This window comes from Phascolarctos cinereus, unplaced genomic scaffold, assembly GCF_003287225.1.
Source record: "Phascolarctos cinereus isolate Bilbo 61053 unplaced genomic scaffold, phaCin_HiC Scaffold_726;HRSCAF=1367, whole genome shotgun sequence".
NCBI classification, from domain to species: Eukaryota; Metazoa; Chordata; class Mammalia; order Diprotodontia; family Phascolarctidae; genus Phascolarctos; species Phascolarctos cinereus.
The window spans coordinates 96,488,501-96,511,844 of NW_027556098.1; the positions used below are offsets into that span (position 1 = coordinate 96,488,501).

General features: G+C 34.9%; 1 protein-coding gene across 1 annotated transcript in view; it reads left to right on the forward strand.

The window, feature by feature from the left end:
- The window catches only part of BBX (BBX high mobility group box domain containing), a 237,844-nt gene that overhangs the window by 97,274 nt on the left and 117,226 nt on the right, over window positions 1-23,344 (forward strand). The window contains 2 exon segments of the mRNA XM_078146685.1: window positions 2,305-2,547; window positions 22,165-22,360. Coding sequence (XP_078002811.1) covers window positions 2,305-2,547; window positions 22,165-22,360 — 439 coding nt within the window.

Below are 23,344 nucleotides of genomic sequence, written 5' to 3' on the forward strand. Positions count from 1 at the left end.
TCAGCCCTACAGAATCTTCTGATCTCTTTGGGAGGACCAGTCATGTACACAAATACTTACAATATAAGTATTGTATACTATATAATATAAGTATACTATATACTTATATATAGTACATAAATGAGATGAATTTATTTGAAAGGTAAATATTTATAGATAGTCAAAAGGAGAGGGAATTGTGGTACATAGGATCATAGGTCTAGAACTAGAAGGGACCTCAGAGGCCATCGAGGTCAGCCTGAGGCCCAGAGATTAAGTGACCTGCCCAAGGTGTCACTCTAATATCAGAGGCAGGATTTGCTGGAACTCCTGACTGCACATCCGTTGTTTGATCTATCTGACTGTAGTGGTTATGGAAGGTTTCATGAAGGAGGTAGAATCTGAGAAAAGCTTTGAAGAAAGGGAAAGACTTTGGAAGTCAGAGATGAGAAAGGGCATTTTAGATTTTTTAAAAATGGCATAAATAAACAGAGAAGTATGAGCATAAAATGATGTTCAAGGATTATGAAGTAAACTAATTTGATTAGAGTAGAAGTTTCATGTGAGAGAATAGTTATATGTAAAACTGGAAAAGAAAGTTGGAAATAGATTTTTTTGTTTATCATTATTTTATTTTCAGTTCTGAATTCTCGTCCTCTTGCCACCCGTTGAGAAAACAAGGGGAGAGGGAACCTGTTAAAAATACTTATAGACAAAACAAATTCTCCTCAATAGCCATATCCCCCTAAAATATTTTTCAATCTGTACTGAGTTCATCACTTCTCCATGTAGAAGTGGTTAGCATATTCTCATGAGTCATGGACAGTTAGATGGTACAGCAGAATGAGTGTGGGCCTTGGAGTTAGGAAAACTCATCTTCTTGAGTTCAAATCTGGCCTCAGATACTAGCTGTGTGACCCTGAGTAAGTCACTTAACCGTATTTGCCTCAGTTTCTTCATCTGCAAAATGAGCAGAAGGAGATGGCAAATCACCCCAGTATCTTTGCCAAGAAAACCGCAAAAAGGGGTTATGAAGAGTCAGACATAACTCAGAAACCACCACCAATAGCACGAGTGCCATGGGTTTCTGGTTGATCATTGTGTTGATCAGAGTTCCTAAGTCTTTCAAATTTGTTTGTCTTTATAATATCATTGTTATTTTAGAAATTGTTCTCCTAGTTCCACATGTTTCACTTCATACACTCTTTGCTGGTTTTTCTTAATACTATACTCTTCATTTCTTACAGCACAATAGTGTTCTGTCATATTCTTATACCATATCTTGTTCTGCCATTCTCCAAGCGATAGGAAACTCCTTACTTTCCAATTCTTTTCCACACAAAAAGGACTACTATAAATAATTTTTGTATATATGACTTTGGAGGTAGATTATTGAAAACTTTCAAGGTCAGGCTAGTGGTGGGTTTTTGTTGGTTTTTTTTTTTAACTCTCTAGGCCATAATAGTCAGCCATCAAGGGTTGTGGACCTTTGCAGTGACAATATCAGAGTTGTTTTCAGGAGATTATTCTGAATGTATGCAGGATAGATTGCAGATGGGAACAACTGAACTGGAAGAAGTTGATTAGAAGGCTATTTCACCAGTCCAAATGATAGATAATAAGGGGCTGAAAAGCTTGATTGGTGGCAGTGAGAATAGAAAAAAAGGAAGGTATGAGTGTGACTTATGACTGACTGAATGTGAAGGTTAATAGGTAAGAGACTTAAGTGACTTTGAACCTCTATGAGATTAGCCCCATCAGATTTTTTATTTCAAAGGATCAAAGGAGCATAGATTTAATTTACTCTGATCTAGTGTACCTACCATTGTCACATTGCCTTTCTTTACCACTCAGAAGATTTTAGCTTTTTGTGGACTCAAAGATTTAATTATAGCATTCTCTTCATTTTCTAAATATGAGATTATCTGAGCACCAATTTCTAGGTAATTCCTCTATTGATACCTGGAGGAAAAAAAAATCATAATCTGTGTTTGCTTTTCAATATTCAAACACAGACATTTTCACAGATGTTAAGTGTTAATTAAAATATTGCTATTACTAATTTTAAAAAAGTATATGGTTGTTACTATGGTATCTGAAAAAATACAATGCCCATGGGATAAAATGGTAATCAATTCCCTGGGCCATTGTGACTATTTGTGTCAAAATTGTTAAATAGATCTAAGAAATCTATACTTCCTCTACTAGTGTTTTTAATGTGTTACAACACTTCAGTCCTTTAGTTATTATACTTTATTTTTAACTTTGCTATTTGGTAAAAAGGAAGAGTCTCTAAATAATCTTTTTCATTTTTTGTGCTAATAGGTCCAACTTCTTGGAGCTGATGGCCTAGAGCATGATGTAGATGAGACTGAAGATGATGAATCTTCAGAGCAACGAGCTCGGAGACCAATGAACGCATTTCTTTTATTTTGTAAACGCCATCGCTCCCTTGTTCGTCAGGAACACCCTCGGCTGGATAACCGTGGTGCTACCAAGATACTGGCTGATTGGTGGGCAGTTCTAGACCCAAAGGAAAAACAGAAATATACAGACATGGCCAAGGAGGTATGTATTATCCACAAAATGGTTAGCAACTATGATGGCTGTGAATTACTATGACAATAACTCAATTAGGTATTTTTGTACTTTTAAAATTTCATGGTGATGGTGTGTTTTTTTAAAAATAGGCAGAATCGATTTTCTCTCCTAATTCTGGCCCTATTTAAAAAATTTAAAAACAGATTCCTGTTAATACATATGCATAGCTGAGGAAAACAATTCTCTCATTTACAAGGTTAAAAAAATGTCTCATTCTCCACCCTAAATCTGTCATCTCTCTGTGAGGAGATCGATAGCGTGGTTCATTGTTGGTCCTCTAGAATCATGGATGGTCGTTGTATTGATCATATTTGTTTATATTTATGGTATTGTTGTAATTGTGTAAATTGTTGTCCTGGCTCTGCTCTTTTCATTCTTTATCAGTATATAAAAGTATTCAGAATTGTTCTTTTTTATAATACTGATGTCATGGTTTAAACTCGTTCTTCTGGTTCTGCTCACTTCCATCAACATCAGTTCAGAAAAGTCTTTCCATGTCCTTTTGAAATCATCTGGTTTTTTTTCATTTATTATAAGTCTTGGAGCTCAATAAATAGTATTCTACCATCATGTTTCTACACCATAATTTGTCCAGCGATTCCTCAATCAATAAGTATCTCTTTAGTTTCCCGTTTTTTGCCACTGTAAAGAGAAGCATTTTAATTATTGAAGTAGATATTTATTAAGCACTTATACCCAGAGCGATTCTCTAGCTATGTGATAGTGATAAAAATGTAAGAATCTTGCCTGTCTTAGTTGTGTCTCCTTATTCTATAAAAATACTCAAAAATATTGCTTGAAGTTGCCATTGGCAACTAATTTCCAAGATGCTTTTCCTCATTGTAGATGCTGTTACTATCGGAAGCATACATCTAGCAGTCCTCTGCTGTGAATTTAAGGAAGAAAACATCATTAGATTCTTTATCCCCTGTGAATTTGACCCTAGAGAAAATCAGCTGGATATTGGAAATAAATTACTGTGGCAGCAGAGCCACTTCAATGGAAAAATTTCTGGGAGCTATGATGGCTTGGCCTTGATTTACTCAAGTGAGGGCTTTGTAGAGTAACTCAATATAGTATACAACAAAGAGTACTGAACTAGGAGTCTGGCAACATGGCTGTTAGGTCTCTTTTTGCCCTCTGTGACCTTGGGAAAACAATTTGTCCTTTCTAGACCTCAGTTTCCACATGAAGAGTTGGACTAGATTGAACATGATTATTTATGGAAAGAGCCAACCTGACTTATTTTCTGTAAAGTCTTAAAGCTTGTGCTGCCCTTCCACCTTCTAAAAAAAAGAAAATGAAAAGAAATAATGATAGAACAAGGTGTATACTTTTTATTTTGTGCATATACACAAATCCCCACTTTGTTTGAAATACTTAATGTCAGCCATTTGTAGGCGGGAAAATTATTCCAGAGATAGAACATTAATCTATGCTGTATGATAGCAATTTCTATATTTCTTAAAGAAACTGTCTGGGTTTTGTTCACTAAATTGATTGAGAAAATAAATTAAATTCCTTTTACTATGGATTTTGTAATCAGGCCCTAAAGAAAAGAAGACAAAAGAATATTTAATAGCTAAATATGAATGGAAATAAGCCTGATATGTTTTATTTAATGCCTCATCTTGGAGAAATAAGCCTTAGTTCATAAAAACAAACAAACAATTGTTTAACCTCTGTGAGAAGCATAACCAGCAGGGAAGAAAATAGTGAGTTTCGAGTGCCTCATTTTATTAGATAGCTCAGTGTGGGGAAAAATAACATTGTCAGGCTCTGTATTTTTATAAAGTTGTTTAACAAGCTAACATGGAACATAAAAATTCCCTATAAAATGTTAGAAGATTTTTGCATCTTGAATGAATTATTATCAGCATAGAAGATATGTATTTAATGAATATAGAGTTTTAGCAGTTATTGCATCTTTCTGTCATTTTCATTGGAATGATATTTTAATAGTTATTGAAGCCAGGTTTGTTGTATTTTTTTTTAAATCAGAGAATTTAAAAACTAAAGTCATTGGAAAGATAGATGATTTTCATTCTTTTAGCAGCTGTCCAATAAGATACTAAACAATTCCTTTCCATTAAATAGACTTATCATCTATATTTAAGTCTATACAGTTAGCAAACAAAAAGAGTCCATTATTTGAAAACTCATATTGAGCTCTGTTACACTTCTATAATTAAACACTACAGTGTGTTGTTTGGATTGCTGAGTAGGGATAACATACAGCCTGTTCCAAACAGATTGTTTGCCTTTTCTTAAACACAGCTAATTTACAAACCCAATAGGTGGCCACTTTTAAGAGGAGGAAGTATTATTTTCATACAGGAAATCTGTGTCTAATTACTTAATTAGGTTCCCAGTCTGACTGCTGAGACTTAATATTAAAGATAATGTGAAATAATACCAAAACAATTTTCCACCGTTATGCTATTATAATGAAATTCTTAATTTGGCAACCAACAGTTCTGTTAAAAGTAGTGACCTTAAAATGCATGGTCAGTCACAATTTTCTGGTGTTTATAGTAGTTTATAAGTCATTCATTGTCCAGTTTCCATGGAAGGTATTTGGAAGATTCAGGTATTTTAGAGTCATTATGTAATTGATTTGTAGTCTGAAACTTTGAGCCATTGTCCCATAAGAGGGTTCAGAGATCAAATTAAAAGTATTCAGTACTTGTATTAGTCTTTGTGTGTTATAGCTTTAATTGAAATGTTGCTTCTAAAACCTTATTTCTGATCATGTATAACCTTTTTCAGTTCTGGGGTAAAAAATATTCTTCCATGTGAAGAAACCATATTCCTTGAAGAGCATGGCTAGGTTTGTGGTGGGGTTTTTAAAAGTTGATTATTTTATTGATATCATTTGTTTTTTATATCAGTTAGATATCCTCCTATATCCTCCTTCCTTCCCCACCAACAGAGTCATTTTTTATAACAAAGAATTTATTTTAAAAACAGAAAGGAAAAAGAGAAAAAAAATTCACCCAAACCAATTCAATACATTAAAAATATCTGCAGTTACATGCAATATTCCATATTGATAAACCCTGATCTCTGCAAAGGAGAAAAAATAGCTACCTATATTCATATCTCTTCTTTGGAGCCAAACTTTTTTATAATTTCACAACATTCAGTTTTGATCATTGTAGTTGTCATTCTTTCTATTTACATTGTTTTAATAATTATTTATATTGTTTTCTTCTGGTTACTTCTTTCTGAATCAGTTCATATAAGTCCTTCTATACTTCTCTACATCATATTTATTTTTTCTTACAGCACAGCAACATTCCATTGCATTCACATATCACAGTTTCTTTAGCCATTCCCCAGTCAGTGGGTATCTACTTTGTTTGCAGTATTTTGTTGCCATAGAAAGAGTTACTATAAATATTTTGGTGCATATGTTGCCTTTCTTTTTGTCAGTGACCTTCTGTGGGTATATTCCTAGCAGGGGATCAAATTTCTGGGACAAAATGTTTGGACATATTAGTCACTTTACTTCAGTAATTTCAAATTTCTTTCCAGAGTGGTTGTGCCAATTCACAGTTCCATTAACAGTGCATTAGTATGTGCCATCTTTTCACAACCCCTCCAACATTGACTATTCCTTTTATGATCTTCAGTAATTTGCAGGGTGTGCAGCAAAATCTCCTAGTTGTTTTGATTTGTGCTTTTCTTATTATTAGTGATTTCAAGTATTCTTTCAATAGCAAATATTTTCAAATTATTCTTTTGAGAACTCTATAACTTTTTACCACTTTTTTTAAATTAGGGAACATCTTTTTGTTACAGTTCTATGGGTTATCTATATATCTTGGATAGCATCCTTATCAAAGATATTTGGACAATTTTTTTATAGTTGGTTGTTTCCCTTCTTATCCTAAATGCATTACTTTTATTTGTGAAAAAGCTTTGTTAACCTCATGTAATAAAACTTAACTATTTTACCATTTATAATTGCTTCTGTCTTTTCATTAGTTAAGAATTCATCCCCTTTCCATAGCTGCAAAAAGTTATATGATCTGTCTTTCTTTGGATTTTCAATATAATCTTAATATTTCAATTTCATATCCATTTTGAATTTATTTTAGAATATGGTATAAGATGTTAGACTAAAACCTAATATCAGTAAGACCACTTTCCAGTTTTTCTAGCAGTTATTATCAAAGAAGGAATTTTAGGTAATTTATGTTTTGGGGTTTATTTACCACTAGGTGATTGAGTTCAGTTATTTCTGATTCTTCCTTGTCTTATCTGTCCTATTCATCTACTTTTCTATTTTTAATTATTATCATTAGGTTTTGATAATTACAACTGTTGGTAACATTTTTAAAGAATATTTCATCTGTTCAATCATTTCCAGTTGAAGGAAAATATTTGACAGTTTTTTTTCCTACCTTGTTTTGAATTAGAATAATTCAAAAATCAATTTTTTAAAACTTAGAGATATGTGCAATGTCTGTCATGAAGAGTAGTACAAGTTTGGAGATAGTCTTTTTTTTTAACCTGCCAGTTTGCGCTAAGCCCTCCCAAAGCCTTTGTTACTGGTACACTCTTTGGTAAGGAGCATGAATAGTTAGCCCTTGGGTTTGCTTTCACTTTGTTTCATGCTCTAGAAATGTTATTCCATGCTAATTTTCATAGCTAAATGGTATTCTAAAGACATTTGCTTCTGAACAGGGTACAAGTAATTTTAAAATATCATTGCGTGCATGCAACCTATGTTAGTTTCTTAACTTTGGCAATGTGCACGATGGTGCAATGTTGTGAATGTTCACAGATCCTGATTTCTGAATGTGCCACTGCAGTTAAGTGACTCATGACTAATCCAAAGACAGAACAGTCAAGAAGTAGAAGTATGTTATTTTAGCCAATTTAAATGTTCTTATGAACTTGGAGTAGATAGTCTACAGTTTTTCTGTAAAAGGGACTTATTATATCATTTCAGTCATCAGCATAATAATCCTTAGAATTAATAACATAATAGTCAAGTACTCTGGTTCACTTAGCTTCTATTTATCTTAATAGAAACATGATAAAGAGAAGGGTGAGGGGAAGGCTGGAAAACTTATACCTATTCTAAAATGGTATGCTTGTAGCTTTGCTAGGATATATCACAGTTAGACCCCTAGCTGTAGGTAAATGTCACAGGAGTTATTTATTCCTTCATTAATTCATGCAACCATTGTTTATTGAGTGACTGCTACGTTCAGCATGTTGTAATAATATAATAATAATAATAATAATAATAATAATAATAATAATAAATACTACTACTAGCTATTGTTTATATAGTACTTGCTTCAAGGTTCACAAAGTGACTTACAACTATTATCTCACTTTATCCTCACAACAATCCTGGGAGGTAGGTACTGTTATTCACATTTTATAGATGAGGAAGCTGAAGTTGAGAGAGGATAAGTGACTTGCCCAGAGTCACTCAGCTAAGTCACTTACTCCAAGGTTACATCTGAACTCAGGTTATTCTGACTGTAGGCCCAGCACTCTATCTAGTATGACACTTAGCAGCTTACTGTAAAGAATACACAGATAAATAAGCCAGAAATTCATGTACTGTTTGAATCAGTAACTCCTGAATGTTCTTTCATCTACCGATTAGTATCTGATTTTGATAAATCCATGTTAGAGCATATGCATTAAGATTAAAATTTAATAAATGTTCATCTTAACAAAATAATAAGTTTCTGCTCTGTGTCAGGGCAACTAGGTGGCACAGTGGATAGAGTACTGGGCCTGGAGTCAAGAAGACCTGAATTCAAATCCAACCTCAGAGACTTACTAGCAGTGTGACCCTGGGCAAGTCACTTAACCCTGTTTGTCTCAGTTTCCTCATCTGTAAAATGAGCTGGAGGAGGAAATGGCAAAACAATCCAGTATCTTTGGCAGGGAAACCCTAAAAGGGGTCATGAAGAATGGGACATGAGTGAACAAGAACAAGGATATATTAGATGCTGAGACATGCTCTACATTCAGGGCCCTTACATTCTAAGAGGGTGCAAAAGGCTCAGTTGACCAAGATGTTGAAGAAACAAAAAGATTATTCAAATAAATTTAGAGATATCCAGCTTAGAGAAGAAAAATCATAGGGAAGATATTTTGACTGTCTATATGCATATGAAAGGCTCTTATCTAGAAGAGAGATTAAAATTATTCTACAGGGTCCCAGAAGGCAGACCTAGGAGCAGTGAGTGAAGATTTCCATTCATTGGAAGACAAATTTTTGGCAAGTCACTTAATCTCTCAGTTCCCTAGGCAGTTTTCTCTGAATCTAATTGAAGAGAAGGTACTGACCTGCATTGGTTAAGAGAAAGTTTTCTATATGAATGGAGTTTTCTATTTCAGTGAAATCACAGGTCCAGTCCCTATTCTTATGGGGGAGGGAAATCTTCTTCATGAGGTAGTGGGTTTCCTGTCACAGTTATGCCTATTCCTCTTACCTGTGTGACCACTCTTTTTTTCAGTGTCCTTTGTTAACGCATCAACCACCATGTCTCACTCCGCAAAATAATGAAGTCCCTCAAGGCTTCTTTTCACTCTCTCCTCAAGTAATCACATCTCATTTCATAGAATCAGTTATTATCTATTTGAAGATAACTTCTAGCTAGCTGCGTACATATCCAGTACTGATCTCTTTCCTGGACTCCCATTCTTCATCACAAACTATCCATTGGTCATCTTTGGGCACCTTCAAGTCAACACGTATAAAATGGAACTGATTATTTTCTCTCCCCACAAATCTACCACCTACTTACCTACTCCAACCTTTTCCATTTCTGTCTCTCTTCCTAGACACCCAAGGTTCATAAGTTTGAAAGTTATTTTTGATGATTCTCTAACTCTTCATCTGAAATCTGTTCCCAAGTCTCATCTATTCTTTTGCCACAGCATTTCTCTAAATAATGGGGAATCTCATGATAGAGTTATTTAGTTCTTTTTTTTTTCCGCTCACTTCTGCTTCCTTCATAAGACTATGATAATAGCCTCCTAACTGATCTTCCCTGCTTCTAGTTTCTCAGCTTTTCCAGTAGACTTTCACACAACTAGAAAAATAATATTCCTAAGGCACAGGTCAGCTTAAAAAAAATTGTCAATAAGTTCTTTTTGCCTCTGGGGTAAAATATAAACTCCTGACCTTTTCCAATACATTTTTCAGTCAGCTGCCCTAGTAATATCGAATTCACTGACCTCAAGATGCTATATATGAGTTATTGTTAGTATTATTATTGTCGTATTCTTCCTCTAAGAAAACAAACAGAAACTTCAGCAGCTTCCCACTGCCTACTGATGTATATAGGTTTCTGATCCTGGCATTGAAGGCTCTTCACAGTCAGTTTCAATCTACTTTTCTAACCTGCTCTCACACTAATTGCTTTTACTTACTTTACATATAATCCATTTCAATTATTAATTTGTTATTTTATATTTATTATATATTTTATTATACATAAATTTCAGTAAACATTCATTGAGCATCTACTACTTGTAAGATACTATGCTAAATACTAGGAATACAAAGGCTGACAAAAATGAAATAATTTGCTTTCAAGAAGCTTATATTCTTCTGGTTGGGATGGTTGGATGCAGTATAAACAAAGAGAAGTAAATATTTGGCTGTTTGAGGAGAAGAAGAACACTAGCAACTGAGGGGAATAGGGAAGGCATCATGGAGGAAGTGGCACTAGAGTTGGGTGTTTGAGAAAGGTAAGGATTCTGAGAGATGAAGTTAAGTAGGGAGTGCTTTCCAAACATGAGGAAAATGGCTTGTGCAAAAGAAGAGGCAATCAGCAAAGATTTATTAAGCATCTATTGTGACAAGCATTGTGCTATGCTTTGAGGATACAGAGTAATTAAATAGTTCTTGCCCTCAGGAGCTTGCATTTTATAAATATAGATTGTGTGTGTATATATATATATATATATATATGTATGTGTGTTTATGTGTGTACTTATATACATACATATGTATATATGTATAAAGTATATAACTATAACCAAAACATGTTCAAATGAATACAAGGTAATTTTTAGAAGAAAGGTACTAGTAGTTGAGGGAATCAGGAAGAGTCTCATGTCGAAGGTGATATTTGGGTTAAGCTTTGAAAGAAGGGATTCCAGGAAGTTGTGGTGAGGAGGTGGGGGAGGCTTATTCAGGAATGGATGGGTAAGAGACTTCCAAGGCCCCACAACAGGAAGGGAGTGTCATGTGTAAAGAACAAGGAACAGAACAGTTTGGCTGGATCACCGGGTGTATTAAGGAGAGTATTATGTTATAGGACTGAAAAAATTGGAGCTAGGTGGTAAATGGCTTGAAATAACAGAGAGGAGAAGGAATGTTGAGCTTAGGGAAAAATAAAGTAGTCTAGTTTGGCTGGAAAGACAATGTGAAAAAGAGAAATGTAAAATAAAATAGAAAGACAGGATGGATCACCCTATTGTGGAGATCTATAAATGCCAGGTGTAGAGGACTTTGTTTTATCCCAGAGGCAATAAAGAGTTACAGAAGGCTTTTTTTTAAGTATTTTTAAACTCTCTAAGAAATCTATATAAATATAGTTATAGATAACACACATATCCATATGTATATATGTACTCTTTTATCACTGTATATCTAAATGCATTTAAATGCACATATATGTATATGTCTATATCTATAATTGGAGGTGAAGTTTTAGTTGTAGAACAGACAACTGTCCTCATTTATAAAAAAAATAGTGAAAATACTACTTGTGTTATCTATTTCAGAGGCTTGTTATCTTGGTAAACCTTAAAGTGCTGTAGAAATATGAACTATTTAGGAGAGCAGCCACTGAGACACAGGGATGAGGGGAAGGGAAGAGTGATGGTAGGGACATTAACAGAAATAAAGAAGTTGAAGGTGATATTGGTTGTAGTTGGGGGCTGGCAATACGTTCCATTTTGGATATACTGTGTCCAGGGGAGGTTTTCTGGAGGATGTGGCTGGCCATGAACTGGGCCTTAAAGAATAAGTATGATTTACATGAATGGAAGCAGAGAAAACATATTCCAGACAGGAGAAAATGTATGACCAAAGACAAGAAGAGAAAAAGCCTGAAGTGTTTTGAGAGAACCTGTGAGTACTTGAGTGTGGTTGGAATTTTGTACTTGTTGGTACTTTTCCTCTTTACTTGACCTCTTTAAGGTACAGGTGTAGTAGTGGTAATTTCAGCTGATTCTGTGTGGCTTGGTCATCATGCTAATCACATTCCTCTGGACATGTTATAGCTTGTTAATTTTTTTTTCATTAATTAATATCTAGAACTAGAAATAATATTAAAATTTAGACTGACTGGGAAAATGTACTGTTATACTGTTCTTTCATTCATTTTGGACATTGTTTTTTTATTACGAAGATTACATGACTTTTGGATCCTCCATATTACACTAATGCTGACATGGCCAGGTTTTTGTTTTGTTTTGTTTGTGGGGTTTTTTTTAATGTGAGCTATTGTCTTGGTATATCCTTCTCCAGATCTCCTATATTTGTATATCACAACTTCACATTTACCAAATGTAAAGTGCCTGGCTTTAACATTAGCCCATGACTCCAGTCCATCTAGATCGTCTCTAATTCAAACTCTGTCAACCTACATATTAGCTATCCTTTTCCAAAAATGAGCAATAATTTGTTAAGCACGTACTGTATTTAGGTATTGAAGATTCAAAGACAAAAAAAAATGGGTTCTACCTTTAAGGATCTTAGATTCTATCCGAGGATATAACATGTAAACATGTAACTAGATCATGGTGATGGTGATGATGATGATGATGATGATAGCTGGCATTTCTATAGCACTTTAAGGTTTGCAACGTACTTTGCAAATATTATCTCATTTTATCCTCACAAAGGAAGTAAGTACTATTATTATTTCCACTTTACAGATAAGGAAACTGAGGCAGACAAGTTAAGTGACTTGCCTCGGATCACATAGCTAATATTTATCTGAGGGGGTATTTGAACTCAGGACTTCTTGACTCCCAAGTCCAACACTCTATCCCCTGTACCAGCTAGCTGGCTATTAATGCAAAATTATATTCAGAAATAACATCATATGTGCAAAGTAAATATTCAAAGATACAATACATGCATTCACAAGTAAACACAAAGTAACTAGGTGGTGAGGTTGTGCTAATAGATGGGGTGATCAAAAAAAAGTCATGTCTAGAGGGTAGTACTTGAGCTGAGTTTTGAAATAAATCTAGGATTCTGTGAGATGGAGGTAGGAAGGGAGGGCATTCCAAGCTCTGGGTGTGTATATGGGGGCAGCTTGTGCAAAGGGACAGACAGAGATGGGAAATTGCATGTTGTGTGTGAAAGACAGCAGGTAACCTGTCCTTTGTAAACTTGATAAATCTTCCATATCTGTAGCCATCAAATTCATTGATAAAAATACAGAACACAACAGCACCAAGAACAAAGACCCTTAGCGCTTCAGTAGAGACTTAGCTCTAGGGTGATATCAATCATTCTGGATTGTAATGTTCCACTGCTCAGTATGTCTGGCTGTACCATTATCCAGTCCGTAGCTCTTCATCTTGTTAACAAGGATATTGTGAAACCTTCTCAATCATAAATACAGGAGTCTTGTAAAAATCTAGGTAGTCTCCTTTCTCTATTGCACCCCCCTGATCTACCAGCTTGGTAGCCCTGTCAAAAAAGGTAATGAAATTAGCTTATCATGACTTTTTCTTAATGAACCTGTGATGATTATTACTGGTTATGGCTTTCCTTTCTAAATTCTAATAAATGGCCTTCTTATTAATGCATTCTAGAATTTATCCAGTTAGTTGGTGTCAAGCTCACTAGCATACTTTATTTTTTTTTCAGAATATACCTTCTGTTTTTTGAACATCAGGACAAAATTTATTTGTCTTCAGTGCTGTGGTATCCCTTTGATTCATAATTCTTCTATTAGATTAGCAATAGAGGTTCAGCAGTGTCACCTCCATGTTCTTTTTTGATTTCAGGATTTATTATTATTGAGATACCATAGATGTTCTCTTACTATATCCTCACCTTGGTTTCAGTGCATTGAAATGTATTGTGCCTTACAAACTGTTAAAATATACGGAGACCTCCTTTCTCGCATTAGGAAATAAACTCTTCCACATAGTTGAATCTTTCAAATAACTGACACATAACCCTTTGAGCACTGATTCTCTTTATTTAATTTTTTTCTGTTGAAAATAGATGATGGCCAGGTAGTTGGCATAGTGGATAGAGCACTAAGTCTAGAGTCAGGAAAACCTGAGTTCAAATCCAGCCTCAGACACTTAGTAGACACATGACCCTAGGCAAGTCACTTAATCCTATTTGTCTCAGTTTCATCATCTGTAAAATGAGCTGGAGAAGGAAATAGCAAAATACTCCAGTATCTTTGCCAAGAAGACCCCAAAGGGGGATCATAAAGAGTCAGACATGATTGAAAAATGACTAAACACCATGTGCCTTATGGCAGAGTTGATATTGGGCATGTTTTAACATTTTCTTAATGATTCAGGGTCATAATTATGAACACTGATTATTATGCTCTGCGATGACTTATTTAGGGCTGTTGAGGTATATATAATGCTGTTTGAAATGATGCTTTCAACTATGAGTATGCTTATTTTTTAGTTCTTTTTGCTTGTTATAGTTCTTGTCTTCCTCCCCTTACTGACACTTATACTGTCATTATATCCTTGCTTTTTCCAATCTGCATTCAGATAAAGCTAATAAATGGACTGTTACTCTACATTAATATACATTTTTAATAGATTCTTGCTTGTACATATAGCACATGAAGGAGCCAGTTTGTTGTATTGAAAAGAAGATTGAATTGGTAGTCAGAAAATGTGTGCTGTAGCCTTGGACTTGCCACTAACTAGGCATCTCTCTTTGCCTCTTAAAGCCTCAGTTTCTTCATCTGTTAGAGAGCTTCATGTTAGATGGATGCATATGGTTTCTATCATCCCTTAAATTCTTTGTATATTAGCTACCAAAGTATGTGGCCAATCTAATGTGCCTCACTACAAATCTACTGATTTTTCCTAATTGTAGGAATGTATTTCTTTCTTAATCCTTTTCTTTTTTTTGCCTAATGGATCATTTAACTGCCATCTTCATTAGACATTATTAACATATCAAAAGTACATTAAAAAACAAAAACAATTGTTTTTAGTAACAGCCCATTTAGAACAAAATAGTGAATAAATAAATGAATGACTGTATTTAGTAATATCTTTACTATATGCAGATCAGATATACTAATAGAAAAGTTGAGGCAGCAAAGTTGCACAGTGGGTAGAGCACCGGCCTTGGAGTCAAGAGGACCTTCTAAATGATGGTTTCAGGGCCGAGTTGGAAGCAGAACTGGCCACATTGGGACGTGTGGCTATTCCTAAGGCTTTTCAGCAGAGTCCTCATCTGTCTGAGAAGAAGTAGTACTTGGGATAATGTCATGGTTTGACCTGAACATGTTAGCTCTTGTTCTCCTTCAGGGTGCCATTTGATAAATTAGACAGATAGTTTTCATGTGCTGGTAGTACTTAAAGAGCTTAGTAGGTTTTCAGTCAGTTAAAAGAATGAATGGGCTATCAGTCTAAAAATAGTAATATCAAAAAGGGTCAAACCTGTTTGATGATTATTGGTGAATGTCAGTGTCCACATATTTACGTCAAGTGAGACTGTAACTAAATTACTCAGTGTCACTAATGGTAGAAATTATAATTTGCATTCATTATTCTTTTAGATGTTTCTTATGTAATATATTTAGACTTTTCCTTTATATTTTCTTTTTAACAACAATAGAGAAACCAAATTGGGATAGGAAGTAGAACAAAACAGGTCAATACCTTCTCTGCAACTAAGGTGTTAGAAAGTTGCCGGAGGAGTTAGAGGCTAAGGGACTTTCCCAGGGTCACACAGCTAATATCTGTTAGAGGCAGGTCTTGAAATCAGGTTGCCCTGATCTCAAGGCCACCTCTCTATCAAACTTATCATAATGTTTCTCCTACCCATGGATATATTTATTATAAATCATTTTCTGGACTGATTACTCCTCACACATTTTACGTTCTAGCTGAACCTGCCTTTTCTGTGTTTAACCATCCATCCATCCATCCATCCATCCGTCCATTCATCCATCCATTATCTATCCATCTATCTATCTCTTTCTCCTCAATAAAATGTAATGTCCTTGCAGGTAGAAAGTGGGTTGTTGTTGTTATTGGTTTGTTTTGGGTTTGGTTTTTTTTTGTCTTTTCCTGAAACCTAATATGGGGCCTTGCACATAGGAGGTGTTTAAAAATGCTTGTTGAATAAATGAATGTTGTCTCATTTATTAAGGCTATTCCCAGAAGGACGTTACTTGGCAATAAGTAAAAGAACCGAGTTGAACTTATTGCTAAATAAATGCTGGTAATACTGGTGTTCCTTATGATATATACTTAAAGTTTAATTAAGCATAAAATACAATCCAGCATTTCACTGACCATCTGACTAGTCCATATTAGTGAGATTGTATTACATTTCCCCAAAATAATAATAACTATCATTATGTAACTTTAAGGTGTAAGAATCTCTTTACAGGTTTAAGCCTCACAACAGTTTTGAGTTAGGGCCCCTATGTGTGTTATTAGTACAACTTTATAAATGAGGGAATGGATGTTGGTTTCCATGTCCATGTCTACCTACCAGACCAAACGGCTTCTTGAAAACAATGGAGTGCATTTTGTATCTTCTCGTGCTTCGTGATTCTTCACCTCGATTCAGCTCATTCAACATGAAGTTTTAAGTTCCTTTTCTGTGTAAGGCTGGTACACTATATTGAAACCTTGAAGCTGGGCTAGTTCAGTTGAGTCTAATTTTTTGTTTTGGTGGCGTTGTTTAAACTATTAATTCTATATACTTTTTGTATAGCTTTTTCTATAGTCATGTAACTTGAGTATTCATATTTTTTGCTCCATTAAAACGTTAAACATAATTTAATGTACTGTCAGAAAAAATGCTAGTCCAGCTAAGTTTCTCTTTGTTTAAAATATAAAAATAGCAAGAATGATTGAAATAATCAGTATGGCATGTCATTGTGTCTGACTTATATGTGAACAGTATTATTAAATCTTTCTAAAGGAAGGAGCCCAGAACTAGAAGTAGATACAGATCAGTGCTACTTTTTAGATGTTAAATATCCTCTCCTTCTGTCCTTTATATAATGTTACTTTTTCGTATGATGTTAATTCTCCCAGCGGGAATGATTAAAGTGGTATGTGATAGCATTATAGTTGGAGTAATAATCAATGCATGTTGATTGATAGATCATAAAATTTTAAATTTGGAAGGGACTTGGCTTCCCACTGTGTCTTCTGATTATAGTATGAAATTACTGAAGAAATTTACCTCTAAAATCAAACAAATAGGAAGCTAATGGTGACCATTCCTTTTCTCTCTCTTTTTTTTCCCTCCTGCCTGCATTTATATAGAAGGGAGAATTGCCAGGACCCCTTGTTACATGACTTAACTATATACAGGGAGTAGATGATTCCACTTAGCTGAAAACAACCAAACCCTTGAACTAAGTTGGTTAAATTTGAGAAGTTTTAGACCACAGAAAGCAATCAGAATGTTAACACTTACAAAAGCATGAAATAGTATGGCCTCTCTTTAGAGTACTTTTTAAAAAAATTGTTATCAGAATAATTAGGAAATAGATTTCATAAAGTATTTATATATTGAAGCACATCAGTTATTCCTTTGAAAATTGATAATGCAACTGATACAGAGAAGGCATTATGTCATTTGAAGTACAAAAATAATGCCATTCTCATGTAGAAAGAGCTACAAAATAATATATGTAAGGAGACATACATAATGAAAACAGATTCAAAATAGTTTGCGTGACCAGTGGTATAGGTATTACTTGGCTACCCAGTCTCATAATTAATTGCAGAAAAGGTTAGCAATTTATAAGCTAACTTGTCTGAAAGGTGAATTTGTATCTCAAAGGAAGGTTCTTGGAGAGCAGCATTTTAGTTGTTAGAGCTTTTTTGATTCAAGATCTTAGTGCTTGTAGATGATGATTGATAATTTTTGAAAATAGCTGAATGTCTCCAAGTAGTCACCAATAATTCACTTTCTGCTTAGAAGTTATACCTTAAGGGGAGGTTGAGATCCAAACTATTAGTCATTTAGATCTATTTGTTTGGCTCTTCTTCTGGTAATGGACTTTGTCAAAAAAAAGTTGGCTGGAGGTTTAATAGGAAGTTGCAGAATATGAAGGAAAAGGGTATTGAGGCTCTGGTTTTTTTTCTCCCTATCCAAAATGCCCTCATGACTCTTCTACCTTGTGACTCAACTTTTAAGACTCGGCCATTTTGTTTTGTGATGCTTTCCCTGGCTTCCTTAGCCCACTGTGATTTCTGTCTTTTCTGACCTTCTAGAGCACATTATTGTCTGTACCATTCACAGGGTGCTATATCTTTGTACCTCAGTAAGTCAATAGTCAACAAACATTTATACCTTGCTTACTATGTGCTGACACTGGCCTGAGCACTGGGTATACAAAGAAAGGTGAAAATAATCAAGTGCCTCACAATCTAATGTGTGGCTAGTCATCATTTTATATGTATATATTTAGATTATGAGCTTCTACAAGTCAGTACTGTGCCATGGCAATGCCATCTACAAAGTTGTCACCTGATAAATATTTATTGATTGATAGCTGCCAAACAATTGCCAGTTCCAAATCTTCAGGAGTCTGCAAGATTAATACTGTTGACCTTGACATTTCATAGTCATGGAATAAGTTTGACTTTCATCACCTTCAACTCCTAGTTATCAGTTTGGGAGATTATTCACATGACCCAAGAGTTCCTTTCTTCTTCTGTCATTGCTTCCACCGAAACCAGATATTGAGACCAAGCTGAACAAAGGCAAAGTCCATTGATAGGATGGAGTATATATGTGTGTGGTAGTAAGTGATTTGGTAATTATTCATTATTTTGGATTAAATGAAACACTGCTCATTTAGCAAATATATGCGTTCCTAATGAGTATTATAGGGAATTGTCAAGGCTGTTGTGCATTGGAAAGTATGCTGAAACCCAAGTTCAAATCTGATCTCAGCCATTTACTACCTAAATGACCCCAAGCAAGTCACTTAACCTCTCTTTATCTCATCTGTAAAATAGAGGGGGTGGGGAATTAGACCAGATAGCCTCCAAGATCCCTTCCAGCCCTGGATCTATCATCTGGGAGGAATAATCATTTCTCTCTGGGATTAGTAATACAAGTTTAATTATGAGAATAGTATTTAAACTTAAAAATTGGGCATCCAGCTCTTCTGAAAAACAATGTGGAGTACTACTCAGAAAGCATATGCTTTGACTTAGAAAGTTTATTGGTAAGCAGCTAGGTGGTGGTTTAAGTGCTGCTGTAGTGAGGAAGACCTGAATTCAAATCCATCTCAGATGATTATTAACTGATGCTGGGCAAGTCACACTTAACCTCTGTTTGGCTCAGTTCCTTTATCTGTAAAATGGGAATAATAGTAGCACCACCTACCTCCCAGGTTATTGTAAGGATCAAATAAGATAATATTTGTAAAGCACTTTGCAAACCTTAAAGGATTGTGTAAATACTGGTTTATCATTATTGTTATTATTAATGAAAGGTCTCATAGTCATCATGATATCTATAGCAGCACATTTTTTGAGGTAGTAAAGAACTAGAAACAAAGTAAAAATCAAAGAGCAAGAAGGGACATCTGTCTACCCCATCATATTTTACAAATGAAGAAACTGAAGCCTAGAGGTGTTAAATGACTTGCTCAAGGGCATATAAGTAGTAAGTATAAGAAATGGCACTTGAGCCTCACTCCACTGAACTCAGCCTAAATCCACTGAACTTTTCATAGTCCTATGCTGCTCATGTGGTGGTTGTGCCGCCTTGGCGAATGGCTAAACAAATTGTGGTGCTTGAATCTAATGACATATTACTGTGCTGTAGGATATGATGATTATGAGGAATACAGAGAAGGTATGGGAAGGCTTATATGAACTGGTACAAAGTGAAATGACCAGAATCAGGAAACCGCACTGACTACAACAGTGTAAATGGAAAGAACAACAAATACTACAAAACTGTCTGGTCTCAAAGAAGAGAGAAGAGAATGTCATTCCTACCCCTTTTCCTTCTTGGCATATTGCATATACTATTTGACTTGGTTGACATATTGAAGAATTTTGTTGAAGTTGCCCCCCCCCACCCCACCCGGCACACACACACCTCTTTGTTACAAGGGATGACTCTCAGAGGAGGGAAGGAAAAGAGATATATTTTGAAAAGTGATGTAGCTAGATGGTGCAGTGGATAAAGTGCAGGTTCTAGAGTCAGGAAGACTCATCTTTCAGAGTTTAAATCTGGCCTCAAATACTTACTAGCTGTGTGACCCTGGAAAAGTCACTTACCCCTGTTTGCCTCAGTTTCCCTATCTGTAAAATGAGCTGGAGAAGGAAATGGCAAACCACTCCAGTGTCTTTGCCAAGAAAACCCCAAAATGGGGCCACAAAGAGTAAGATGACAGAAATGACACAACAATGATAAAAATGATATAGAAACAAATAATATCAATAAACATTTGGTACAAAGACAGATAGATGTTATTTTAATGTGCAGAGGTGAGAGCTGAATTTTAGACAAAGGGAGCAGCTTAAACAAAGGCAAAGAGGTAGAAAAGTGTGAGAATCACTTGAAAGAATTAAAGGAAACATTAAGGAAAAAAGCGTAGTTTGACTGATACATAGAATGCATGAATGGGAAAGGTAGAAGATAGGTTGAAAAGATAGGTTAGAGCTAGGAATAAGAGAATTTGGAGTATTAATAATGCGTTTTATACATGAGGCAATGAAGAATTGCCATTGACAGTTTTCCATCAGGGAAATTAAACTAGTGAAAAAGTTCATACAAAGACTGGAAAAGGCAGCCTTAATGGAAAGAGGGCAGTGAGAAAGGTATGAGAGACATTGAAGACTCCTTACTGGGTATGAAGGGGTAAGTAAGAAAGTCACCAAAGAAATCTCTTCTACATTCTGACTCCGGAAGACAGGGAAAGCTAACTCTGTCCTTATCATTGTTCTTGTGTTCATTAATACTATTGTTGTTACTACTACTTGCACTTTATTGGGTAGACAGGATCATATCTAACTTACTTGTCAGCCAGAATGGAGTGGGTCTTAGTAAAATGAAGTGACCTCTTCCTGTGAAAGAGGTTAATCTTGAGCAGAGTGTGAATCAGCAAAAGGGAGCTTGCAAGCTTGTCTGCTGCCTGTGATCTTTGTATTCTATAAATAGAAGGATCCTAGATGCTGGTAGCATCAGGACAGCACCTTTCACTAGGATGAAGCCCACTTAAACTACAAAAAAGTGAGGAGAAATAATTTGATTTATCATGGTAAGCAGTAATAGGCATAAAAGTTTTTTGTCACTGTATAGAGTGAATGCCCTTTAACTGACTGTCTGTATGTGACACATCAATCTGTGTATCTTACCAGCACATATTTGCTTCTTCCACAAACTTTGTCGCTTTTCAAATTATAATAAAGAATGCCTTTTCTAATTTAGATTCATTGTGTAAGTTTCTTGGGCATATGAGTATGTTATGAATGGATCTGTCTTCTATAGTAGGAATTAAATAAAATAGAATAAATAACATTAGGAAACAGGGAAAATGTTTTGACAAATAATAAACATACCTGATTTTCAATATTATGACCAAATATACAAAAGAAAAAAAGAAAGAAAGAAGATAGGGAAGAGAGAAGAGAAAACAGAAAAAGATTGTTGATGATCAAGTGCTTTTAGAGGATGGAAGATACCTGAGAAGAAGAGGTTGAAAGTTTCAGAAATTCCTAGTGAATAGATAAAAAGCCCTAGCATTTGTGGCTTACCTTCTTGTCCCTTTTCCCTCATTGTCTGTCCTTGGCTCTTTCTTCCTCTGACTTAGCTAAGTGATCCAGAGGCATCTTAGATTGCATTTCTATCATAGAATCTCTCGGCACAGATAACAAAGCTTCTACTGTATTTGACAAATTAAATTAAATGAGGCAGGATCAGAGCCACTGACTCAGAGGTTCCCCATCCCCGAGCTAAACAGAAAGCTTCAACGCCATTTTTATATATAAGCATACAGTATTGTTGCTTTCTTGGTAAAGCATATACAGTTTCCTAAAAGGTTAGATAAAAAATGGGTGTTTAAAAAAAAAAAGCACAATTTCTTGAGACCTTTCCCTTACAAAGATAACTTCTTTTAGGGACCTTATGATGAGCAGTTAGATGTCTTGGGGACACTACAGAAGAAAGAACCATAGTACATATGACATTCTTTGTAGCTTCACCCTTTCCCCCATTAGGTGAAGAGATACAGAAGATATATTATAAAGCTTTATCTTTTTATTAACTGGTTCAAAGTTTAACTATAGCATAGTGAGATGTTAGAATTGTTTTGTTTGAATAGAGTATATCACGTTGTAAGTTTTTCACCTTTTCTTTTATTTTAGTACAAAGATGCATTTATGAAAGCCAATCCTGGCTATAAATGGTGTCCTGCAACAAACAAACCTGTGAAATCCCCAACGCCCGCCGTGAATACACGAAAAAAGCTGTGGGCCTTTCCATCTGACTCTGGAAAAGATTTACCAAGCCCCAAGAAAGCAAAGACTGAAGAAATGCCTCAGCTTAACTTTGGGATGGCAGGTGAGTTAGGTCTCTTATTACCTCCTCTCCTTTAATGACAGTTATTAAATCTTGATAATATTTCCAATCAGAATTATTATGAATGGAATATGATGTGATATAATGTAATATAACATAATATAATATATAATGTGATATAATATAATATAATATAATATAATATAATATAATATAATATAATATAATTAATATATAATAAATATAATATAATATATATAATATATAATATAATATAATATAATATAATATAATATAATATAATATAACGTAATATAATGTAATATAACATAATATAATAGGTAGATCATCTAAAGACAACAAAATGGGACAATCTTATACTGTTCAGCGTCAGTAATAAAAGTGAGGTTTAAGTTGTGTGGGGATCATTAATGGATGAGAATGTTCACAGTGACAGTGAGATCAAGAATTGCTGGTATGAGGGCAGCTAGGTGGCGCTGCATATAGAGCATCAGCCCTGGAGTCAGGAGGACCTGAGTTCAAATCGGATCTCAGACCAGACACTTGACACTTACTAGCTGTGTGACCCTTGGCAGGTCACTTAACCCCAGTTGCCTCGCCAAAACAAACAAGCAAATAAACAAAAAAGAATTGCTGATACAGAAAACTGAAATCCTCCTGTGGGTAATCTAGGTGTTTCTAGAAACAAAAGAGTGAAGGAAAAACATTAAGCCTTTCCAATAAACAACCAGATACAATCGTGACAGAATTAAATAGTATGAAATATCTGATTTCCCAAGACCTAGAGGTCAAGAATGTGTCCATCTATATTGCTAGTCTGAAATAGAAGTGATTATAAAGTATTCCAAGAAATTTGTGTGTGTTTCTATCTGTCTGTTTTCCCCTTCTCTTTTGGGAAAGAGCTTTAAAATCCTAAGTTAAACCATTAGAAATAGGAACTTTCCTTCTGAGTCATGGAATATAAAAGCTTTTATTAGCTTATATAAGGAGAAGCTTTTACTTACT